The sequence below is a fragment of the Tupaia chinensis genome, unplaced genomic scaffold (assembly GCF_000334495.1).
Source record: "Tupaia chinensis unplaced genomic scaffold, TupChi_1.0 Scaffold147534_1, whole genome shotgun sequence".
In the NCBI taxonomy this organism is placed as follows: Eukaryota; Metazoa; Chordata; class Mammalia; order Scandentia; family Tupaiidae; genus Tupaia; species Tupaia belangeri.
The window spans coordinates 131,716-143,205 of NW_006207386.1; the positions used below are offsets into that span (position 1 = coordinate 131,716).

An 11,490-nucleotide genomic window follows, 5' to 3' on the forward strand; every position below is an offset into this window, starting at 1 on the left:
TAATGAACATTGTATTACACAATCAAAAGGATTCTACTCACTCCACTTGCCCTGATCTCAATGGAACCAGCCAACAAAGATGATTATCAAATATAGAATGTCCACAGGCATCTCAAGATCCGTGATTCAACCCCAATATATATGAGGCCAAGAATACCTGAGACTCATTGTGTCTCTGAGTCGACCAGGACCAAAGAGACTTCCATCTGCCTACCAGGAGCCCAGCAATGACCTTCTTCTCTACAAGTAAGTAAAGGAAAACTATAGACTTGAATACACCTGTGTGAGAGAGAGGGGTGTGTAGCCCTTGAGTGGTAGTGAAAAGTGTCCAAGAACTAGAAAGGCCTCCTTGTTGTGCATATACAGCCCAAGCCCTACTGACTCTCACTATTTCTCCTTTGGGTACAGTCACTTTAGGTCCCATCCTTCTGGGGATGCTCGTAGCAATGGCTACTTCTGAAACCACCACCACCGAACCAGAGAAAACTGAAGGACTCATTAACTCTCTTCTTGTCGAAATCGATAACCTGAAAGAGGAGGTGAGCAGGCTTGGTGATAGGATATTAATATAGATTAATAATTAACATTTATTAGAATTTGCTGCTTTCTTGGGCACCTTACATTTACGCTTTACAATGGGGAGACTAGATTTTTGTGTGTTTATCTTAACTGCTGCACTCAGGAAGCTTTTCTTTGTTGAATAGACTATATGGAGTTTTGATGCAAGCACCTAGGGATTTCAGGTGCTTACCTGGCATGATCCAAGTATCATTGCTTCACTGGGTATACCTTTCTGTAATCAAAAAGAATGTCTATAAACCATCTTTATTCCATCAGACATTTGGGGAATGAAAAAAAGTGCCACCTAAAATAAGCATTCCATTTCTCAGGACAGGTGCAGACCTTACAGATACGTAAGTCCTGCAGTTAGGTCTCCCCTAAGACGTTCCCCATAATATATAGATTCTATATATTATAGAATAGACTCAGATTATAGCCCTCAAAGTGGCAAAACCATGCATAGGTTAATTCTTGTACCAACTCAAAATTCAAGGTGTTTGGACTCAGTCGGTAGAAGTAAAAGAACACTGGAAAGGTGATTAGGTGCCAGGACTGTAGGACAGTTACTGTAAGATCACTTTTCATGTTCTCTGGAATTCTGTATACAAATATAGACTCCATCTTTAAAATTGTGGAGTTAGATTAGATAATCTCAAACTTCCTTCCAGATAGACCCATAATGTCTACTCTATTTTCACCCCATTATCACCCAAATTGCTGTCATACATGAAATATCTACCATGTTCCAAATGAGTTACACAAATATGAGGTTGAATCAAAATAGAAATTAAACAAGGGATGAGTTTTATGACTCCAATTTAAAGATAAGGGAACTGTAACTTAGAGTAAGTACCAGCCTGAAGTCACAGGTGAACATGGGATTAAAAGCAAGTACTCTATGCTCCAGTCGAATCTTCTTAGATGGATGCCAATGGGTTATGACTTCATTTTTTCCTAAGCTTTTCTGCCTCTGTTAGAACATGAATTGATCCTGGGGTGGAGCTTGTCTTAGTGATACTAATATGATAAGAATTCTGGTGTTCACTCCTAGTTCGATGAGCCAAGTGACATCTGCAAAAGCAAGGTGGCATTGTCAAAAAACAATATGAATGTTCCAAAACTGACTGAGCAGGACAAATGCTTACACACTACTTTTGATAAGGTATGAACTCATCACATTCCTTTTCACTATTTCATAGGCAAAAGTTTTCTCTTATGCATGCAATTGCTGTTACAGAAATAGAGACCTAGGCAGGCAACAAAAACTGGATACAATGATCAGAACACATGTAAATTTGACAATGAAGCCTCCCTGAAGTTTTTGAAACGTGATTAATTCTAGGAAACTCATAGCCAGAGATGTCTCTGTTAGTTGGGATTTTTTTTCACATTATTTATTATTTGTTTTTTTGTATATACTTTCAATCATGTTGTTTGGCTTACCATGAGACCATTACAATATGTGCACATTTCTCCCCAGACCCGTTGATCAAAATATCTTTAACAGATAACACCACACCTCCCCATCCCGTCAATGCTCTACCTCTGTATCCCTTCTCAAAATGTCCTTCATTAGACCCCACTCCTCCACATAGTTGGGATTTTTCACAGCTGTCGAATGCTAGCAATGCCTGCAGGTTAAACTTGTTCTTACTCTGTGAGACTATTATGACTGTTTTCTCAATTTTGACTCATCTGAATAGATCAAGACATGTCCTTATTTCAATGATCATTCTCCCCACCATTCTCTGCACAGATGAACAGATGATCTGCTCACATGGTTAATTATTCCATAAAGAGAAGGGTCAGTCCAACATTGATAAGGACTGAATTATCAGAAAGGTCCCAATGAGAGTCTCAGAGAAGGATTTACTTGACATATTCTGTTATTTGTTGGGTTATTAATAATATTATGAAAGTGCTTTCTCTGACAGTGCAGCTATCTAAATTAGTGCTGTCTTACATCACACAACACGATGTTGAACAGATACGTGATGTTTCCTAGAGAGGAAGAGAAAGAAGATGCTGAAGTATAAGAATTTTAATTTTTAAATTGGATTCTAATTCCTAGTAATACCAAATTTTCTACTATCTTTCTTCTTAGGAGACTTGCCTGCGAAGAATCAGTACTGGTCTTTTGGAGTTTCAGGTGTACCTGGAATACCTCCAGAAAAATTTTAATAATAAGGCAAGCTCTAATGCTCTGCCAATTGCTACCAAAGCCCTCTTTGATATCCTGCACAAAAAGGTAAATATTTCCTCATTTCATCCCTACGTATAGGGAAGACAGGTCCCAGGAAGCAGTTTCCCATCCTCCATATATCACAAGTGCAATATTGTTTCAAATTGAAAGCTTCATGTCCATGAAAGGGACTGAGAAATATCTTCTGGTAGTTAAAATGGAATGGGTTTATTGGAACGGGTATTGGATCTCTTCTGAAAAGTTCTTTTATTACTGTAAGTGATTAAGAGATATGACTTTTAGTGACCAATTTACAAAAACATATCCAGAGTGATTGCTCATTCACAGGAGAGGAGGTAGCCCCTATGAAAAATACTCTACTGTAATATTTTAACACATTACTGTTAACCATCCTGATGATGGGAAATTCACACACACTGCTTGGCTTGTTTTTGAAGCTGCAGGTTCAGGAATTGAACTGCAGGTTTAATAATGTGGCTTCCAGCCCCTTTAACTCCTCTGCCAAGGCTGGAGAGCTGGAGAGAAAATATGAATATTTAAATTACTACTAGTGACATGTGTTCATTAAGATTTCTTCAACAGTTTTTGCTACTTTCTCTTTTATTACAGTATTACTGCTGTGTTATAGGCAAAGGCTACAGGCTGGTTGAGGAGGTACCAAGGGTTTTGTCCCCAAACGCTAGATATTCAAATAGCAGAGAGTGGAGGGTTGAGGGGCAGTATGTGAATGAGCCAAGCAAAGTGCAAGCAGAAGGGCATTGGAATGAAAACTTTAGTGTTATTTCTATCTCTGCCATTTCTAGTGGTTTCTCCTCCACCGGCACTTCTAAGGCTTTATTATGAACAGCATTCCCAGTGGGATCTTGCTGTGATGACCAATCTGGTTGAGCAGGGCTAAAGAGGGCCTAAAAGTTTCTTTGCTAAAAGGCTCCATGGTGATGCCAATGATGCTGACATACATGGAGGCACAATGCCTTCCACATTTATTTATCCCTATAGTCTTAGATCTCCAGAAAGGAGTTTCCCATCCTCTATATATCATCAGATCAGTAGACTCCCAACAGATGCCTAATAGATGGCAAAGGTTTGTAGGAGAAAGTGTACTATTGAGAGACCTAGAAAAATCCATTAAACTGGCTAGAGCTACACCTTCTTTATCTATTGAATTTCTACTATGCCAAGCACTTATTCAGAAATGGAGTAGAAAATAAGTATCACAGTAGATTATCCTTTTTGATGCTTATCATGTCATTTGTGGCAGAGAAGTTGGGGAATGCTTAGAATTCAGTTGCTGCGAAAGGGCCCTATGCAGTGTGGGCTTGTGGAAATGACCTCCCCTGCCTGAGCCAGTGAGAGCAGTAGCTTCCATCATGTCAGTCAGCACAGATTTGCATATCTTCCTATCTCCTAGAACACCTATCCCTTACAAAGGAATTTTTTCTGCATGTGAACAATCCTTCTGCTATCTTTCCCATCAGGTATCTTGTCCATGTGATATAACAGGCCCTGCCCCAGAGGTAACTGCCAGCATGGCGGAAATGCTAAATGAGTTGACTGGGTGGGAGAAGAAAACCGCCATGCGCCTCATCCTGTGTGACCTTCAGGAGTTCCTGCAGTACACCATGAGGGTTTCTCGCATAGTTTAGGGCATGCCACTCAGATTGTTTTATGTCAACGACATTCCTTCCTATGATCAGAAATAGACGGGATAACTTTAAAACACTATTCCTGTATTGATATTTGAATGGGAAAATTTGTATTAATTTACTGACATGAGTGAGTTTTGGAAAGTGCCTCTCAAAATATTTTATGGGTAAGGTTTTAAATAATATTTAAATGTGGCAATTCAGGTCAAATATCCTCTGTTTCAAAGATGAATTATTCTTGGTATGTGTAGACCTACCTGAAATTAATCCCTACCTTCTATGTACTTTTTAAAAGAAATACAAACATTGCTTTTTCTACATGTTTACATCATTAATATGACAATAAATCCCATCTGTTAAAAGAATCAGCAATGAAGCCTGTGTATGAAATGTATTGTTTATCATAAATAAGTTGTCACTATAATGACAAAAAAAAGACAAAAACTATAATCACTTGAAGAAATGGTCAGAAATGGAGTTTTCTGATAACTCAATAGCTGCTTTCCATTTATAATCCTTGTCCTTTTTATGAAACAATGTAAATAAGGTAGTAAACAGCTTCAGCCATTCAATGGATGCTATATACAGTCCAGTTTCTTGTGACATGAAGGGCAGATCTCTGCTGTGTTACAGCTGGTGTGTGTACGAAGTCTGTGTTTTGTTCACAGCCTAACTCCAGCAGGTCAGATACAGTGCCATGCATCTGTGTTCCTTTGTACCATAACTGGGAGAATGGGGCAGTAGCAACCGGCTATATTGGAAACTTTTACAAATATTTTTTTTCTCCTACCTCCCATATGTTTTCTCTTATTATTTTTAAAAAAGGAAAACTGTTCATATTTGAAGATTTCATTTAGTTCACTGCAGTCACTTCTGTTTATTTTAAATTCAAAAATTTAAATCAAATTAAATTAAAATTAAGGACCCAAATTTCCATGTAGCTAAAGGGTATTAAGCTGAGCAGTGCAGAAATACTTCATTTAAATAATTATAGAAATTTATATTAAAGAGCCCTGCTATAGAGCATAGTAAAGACAAAATTGATGCTTCAGTCATCTAATGATCACATGGAACTGACTATATTCACCAGTCTACACTACAATGGAGTGTCAGTAAGGAAATAAAATATCATGTGATTTCAGCAACTATGTTTGGGGATATCTTTGCTATGGAGGCTTAACCTCTAACTAATGCACCTTAAATCGATTCATTTATTTTTACAATTCTGGAAGGCAAGAGTACAGTGAACAATAGACAAGAATTAGAAAGCACCCTATAAAGAATAATGGTCATGATGTAAGTTTATATTTTTACACCAATTATTTAGCCCATTAGGATTCTCAGAAAATCTGTCCAACTACTTTGCCAAGTTGCTGGGACCAGCAATCAAGCTTGATCAATCAAGTAGGATGTGGCTTCCTCTGTGATACATGTCACTGATACACTGTGGTACCTGCCACATTTATTATTAATTAAAGATGGAAAACATGTAGGAAGTAGAGTAATCCTGCAGGACAGGAACACACAGCATATCTGAGCTTTCTTTGGTGCCCAGCTGATTGGTAAGGTCACAGCCCATTATTAACAAGGTCTATAAGAACTAGGTTCTCCCAGAATCAAAAAGTATTAATATAGCCCGTTTACAGTCAAACATTAATGGGCACCCTCTGCTTTGTATATATTGCAATTTCAGATTCCCACTGACATTTATAACCAAAGCTTGAATCATCATTCAGGAAAAACTCACACAATCTTTGTGGTTCCTTTCATTGTGGGCATTCATTGCACCAAATTTCCTTCTAAGGACTGCTTTAGCTTCATCTCACAAACCTTCATAAACTTATTTTCCTTTTCATTACACTTGATACATTTTTCTTTATTAATTCTACCAGGACTTTCACTTTGACAGATTTATGATTTAAACGTGTGTTGGTTACTTTCCCAGTGTTTTGAGATTTATCCATTATTTAAGGCCTATCTATTTCTGGTTGGATTTCATTGTAGTCAGATAACATACTGTGTATGACAACAGTCTTTCTAAACTATTTTCAGGCACACTTCATGACCCGACATGTGTCATGCGATGGTATATGATCTATCTTGATATATGTTCTATGGGTATTTGAAAAGAATATGTATTCTACCATTGATAGGCAAAGATTTTGTTAATGTCCGTTAGAGCCAGGTGATTAAAAGGGCTGGTGTTATTCTTCATATCTTTGATTCTTTTTCACTGTGCTTGTTCCACTGAGTATTGAGAGAGAGGTATTGAAGTGCCCAAGTGGAATTCGGGAGTTTTCTTTCTCCTTTTATTTTTATCAGTTATTGCTTCACATATCTAACACTTCTGTTGTTTTTGCACACACCAGGTGTTGCTCTAATCTTGGTGGATTAACTCATTGATCATCGTGTAACAGACCTTCCAGTCTTTACAACTTTTCCTTGCTCAACAGTACTTTCCCATCACTCTATTTTAATTAAGTTTCACATGCTTCATATTTTCCATTCCTTCTTATTAACCTAGAAATGGAATTTGGAAATTTGGAAATGAGATTCTCCTGAAATATGTACTTGGGTTACTTTTCTCATCAGCATGCTATGTGCATTTCTGTCTTTTCGGTGTGTGTTTGAATCATTTATAGTTTGTTTCTTGTTGGTGTCTTAACTCTTAGATATGCCATTTTATTTTTCACTTTATATTTGATTTGTCTTTGTTTTTGTTTCTCCAGTTTTCCCTTTATTGCATTCCATTTAGATATTGGAACATCTTTGGAAACCCACTTTGGTTTACATACAGTGCTTTTGAAAATTTTTCTTTATGATTCAATTCCAGTTACTTGTCTGAGCATTGCATTTCAGATTTATAACTTTTTAGATCCCACCAGTGTTCATGCTTTACCATTGGAAGTATTTTTTTATCTCTCTTTATTACTATTTTGTCTTTTTCATATTTCATTTACATCCACTGGGAACCCTATTAATCAATTACACATTTTGTTACACAATATAATATAATCTGGAAAACACCAGAGAAAAAATTGTGATACTATAACTTTTATTTTTCGCTTTCTTCTTTCTACTTTCTTGATCTTTCATGATTCCCTCTTGCAAATTATATTTTTGTTACAGAACTTCTCCCCTTCACTGCCACCAACTGTTCTTTTTCTCTTAGGGAAATATAGAAATAATATTCAGAAATAAAATACAATATCAAACCAAAATAAAGAATCCAGAATTCTCATTAGAAACTAACCATATATGCAAATTTCCATAATATTTTTGTGGGTAATATTTTCCTACACTACACTAATGCCATTGTCATTTTCAGTCATTCATTTTTCACTATGTGCCTCCATATCTCAAATGATTATTAGGGTATTTATACCTAAATGCCTAGAAATTATCTTTGCACAGAGGCTTCTTTAGAAAACCAAATTATTTTCTGTATTGTAACAGCCTGATTTTGAATATAAAACAAAACATATACTCATGTCCTAGAAGTTGCCATTATATGTTTAAAATGCACTTAATAAAACTAACCTTCAGAACATTATATCACAATCTAGTTTATCTAGTTTCCTTGTGTTAGGAACACTTACATTAGCCCACAGTTGGCAAAATATTTTAACTCAAATCCTATTTTAAATAGTGTTGAATATTTAATGTACTTTATTGAATATCATTCTGAAAGTGAAAAATTGACAGGTATTGTACTACATATCACTGACCCAGGGAAGGATTTAATTTCAAATTTTGAAATTTAGTTTCTGAATGTTTATTTGCTTAGTACCATCATAAAGACAAAAAATTTATCAATCAAATCTTCATAAGTTGTAAACTATCTGGATTTATTATCAAAATGATTAGAGAGAGCACATGATTTATAGAATTCACTTGCTACTGCTCTAAGCAAAATAGCTTCCCTTAATAGTGAGAAATAGGTAGATATATGATGGAAAAACCAGAGCGTACTAGTAGGAAGAGAGCTAAGTAATGGAATCTGAATATTTTATATATATCTGAAGGACTTAAATAAGAAGAGTCTGATAGGTCTTGGGGGAGTATAAGGTAGACACAACAGCCTTTCTTATGAATGGAAACTTGATTTACACTAGGTACCCTCAAGTGAATAATTACTGCAGGGCAGGAGTTTATACCTACCCTAATACCAAGGTTTGGCACTCCTAGGACTAATACTCAAAACTGAAGGTGTCAGAGCCACTGGAGAGTATGATCCCTAATTTGCATAGGAAACTGACATAGGTGAGGTTAAAATGGTATAAAATGGTAACTTGATACAGAAATTATACTCTGGCCTAGCCTCTGAATAACAATTGGTAGCACACTAAACTGTGGAGAAAAACACATGCTGATTATGGCTTAGATCTCCATTCTAATAGGCCTGAATATACATCAGGCACATAAATGCTTGTCCAAGATCCTGGCAGACTGGCAGTAGGGGACTAAAATGTGAGCTTCCCTCTGGAGTATACTTCTCAAAGGCCGCATAATTTATATACTTTCAAAAAAGAAATTATATATATGTGTGTATGTATATATATACATATATGTAGAATACATATCTATAATCAAAGTCGAATGTATCCCCTATGTAGAAATCATGACATAACATTTAAATGAAGGCAAGTGACCAAAAATATTCAAGTAAGATATTTAGGTTTTCCATCATGTTTGGTAGACTAAGTACGTTTTGAGATGTAAATCAATGAAATATTTGTTTAGCATATGTATCAACTTTAAAATTATTGAGGAACTAGTCCAGTAAAATATTAACAGAGTGTGAAATTCCATGAAGATGGAGAGCTTTAATGGGTAGATCTATGCCCTAAAAGTAATTCACTTCTTAGAATTCATTACTTTTTCAAATAAGACACAAGAGAGAATGGAAATTGAGAATTTGAAGATAAGAGTCAGAAATTTAAGGGTCTGGATTGTGATGATAGACTGTGACCCTATACTAGCATAAACTAATGATGGTTCTATGTTTGGGTCTAGGGACCTCCTCTAGTACCCTGGTCATGATTGTCCCCATAATACAGAGCTGGCTGAGGGTGGAGGTGAATTACAATGCCAAGATTATGTTTAAGGTATTAATTGTTGTCTAACACTCTCAATCAGACAGGCTCATATAGAAGGAAACAAAGAAAAACTAAGGAAAGCTGAAAGATAGGCAGAGAGACAAGAAGCAACTTAAAAAAAAAAAAAGAACAAGTCAAATATTCTGTTAAGATTAAGAAAAAAAGCAGTAATGCCTGCCAAGTCCCAAGACATAATTCAGTCATATGCATAAAATCAAGAATTCAACTTCTATAGAAAACCATAGGCTTCTGCCCATAAAGCAATTTCAAGGACTTTTTACTTCTTCACACAATGTAACAGAGCCAGATATGGGGTGCATCTTTGTATGAAATGCCAAATTCCAGTCACAAGCTCTCTTTCTCTTCTCTTGCAACTGTTTTTTCTTGTGTTTCTTCATCAATAATTCCTAGGAATCTTCTGTCCAGGTCCCCAAATGAATCTCATTTAAATCATAGGATATGGGTGTTCTCTAGGCACCATCACCAGCCTCAAGTGAGATCAATAGCTAAATCCTCTACTGATTCCACATAGATTTCTTCAACCTCTCCTCACAGTTGCTCTTTTCTCACTAGTTTCCAGTGTTGCCTCCTCTCTGGGGCCAAAACAAACCTGAGAAAGTCCAGCTAATTTGGTGTTCAACAATTTCAAAGAATATTGTGCTGGGGGACTTCTAGTAATATGTTAAAGTAATGATAATTGATTCCACTGCCTTGCAAAATTTCCTGATATAAGGATAAATAAATAAAAAATTCAGAGGAGAACAAAAAGTCATTATCAGTGAAACAAAGGAATGATCACAGCTCCAGGCCTCCAAGAATGCCACAAGGACCCTCAGGCATGTTTTTTCCTCTTATTTTAGGCATGTTGTTTACTACCTCCCTCCTCTTTTCTCCAGGTTGGCTTTCCCTCTCTTGGCTTCATTGCACATGGCTACCTTGTTTTTTTTCTAAGGTTTGCTTTCAGACATAAAGAAGGTGACATTCATGGGTGGCCCAAAATCTAATGATACTCAGAGAAAATAGCAAAATGACCTAGATGATGTGGAGGACCAACAGACATATGACCACTTTGACCCCAAACTGTAAAACCTCCTTTCTTATAATCCCAGTGAAGGCCCACAGCCCTTACCCTTGGGGTCAATGCAACTCTCTACATCTGGCTCCTTCCCTCTCTTGAAAAGTAAATAAACACTTTTGTCTCTGCTTTCTCTCTGAGTCTGTGAATTGTTTCGCAGCCCATAGCTACATCCACCCAAACACACACAACTGAGCAACTCAGGTGCTGGGGTTGTGGATGGGGTAGAGCACCTGCATAGAACATGGTTTGTCATCACTCTGAGGGTTGTTCCAGGATTACTTAGAGTAACAGGTTGGAGACACAGTGGCCTACAGAAGAGAAATAAAAGGTTTATTCAAATGAATATATAGGACTCTTTAGTGAGAATGAATTCAAACTCAATCAGTAATTTCTGAATTTACAGAATTTGACGGCCTTATAAGTGACTATTCCATGTTACTTGAAATCAACATGAGAATAGATTTTTTATAATTAAAAAAGCCTTAATAATAATTATAATAATGTATAAAATATTTAAGGAAAAAGTGGCTGAAAATTTTTGAGGGACTATGTAGTACACAAGAAGAAGTTACACAGTCATTTTCCAATGTTAAATATATATATATATATATATATATATATATATATATATATATATATATAAAGAAACAAATATAGGGAGAAAAAATAGAGAAGCAAGACATTTCTGGGACACAGAAATGGTTTATTACCTACTGATGAAGGCATTGTGGTATGACCATAGTCCTTGGTTGAGAACTTCTCACTTTCTCTCTCTCTCTGTCAGTGGTGAGCACACAAGCCCTAAGGCAGAAACAAAAAAAAATAGATTAATCGAATAAAATGAAGAGTCACATACACTTAGAAGAGTTCAAAGGAATTTTGTTTATGTCTTTTATGTCAGAT

The 11,490-nt window shown here is 36.2% G+C and overlaps 1 protein-coding gene across 1 annotated transcript; it reads left to right on the forward strand.

Moving 5' to 3' along the window:
- The first annotated feature begins 446 nt into the window (after positions 1–446).
- LOC106734037 (interleukin-6-like) lies at positions 447–4,410 on the forward strand. The gene is made up of 4 exons (XM_014584739.1): positions 447–539; positions 1,613–1,723; positions 2,666–2,809; positions 4,243–4,410. Exons 1-4 carry the CDS (start codon positions 447–449, stop codon positions 4,408–4,410), a joined length of 516 nt encoding a protein of 171 aa, XP_014440225.1.
- Positions 4,411–11,490: the final 7,080 nt, after the last annotated feature.

Bases quoted from the DNA above. Each gene is read 5' to 3' on its own strand.
- LOC106734037 (XM_014584739.1), top strand. From the start codon at position 447: ATGGCTACTTCTGAAACCACCACCACCGAACCAGAGAAAACTGAAGGA. The intron at 540-1,612 runs GTGAGCAGGCTT...GTTCACTCCTAG, and splicing joins TCGATAACCTGAAAGAGGAG to TTCGATGAGCCAAGTGACAT. The intron at 1,724-2,665 runs GTATGAACTCAT...CTTTCTTCTTAG, and splicing joins TACACACTACTTTTGATAAG to GAGACTTGCCTGCGAAGAAT.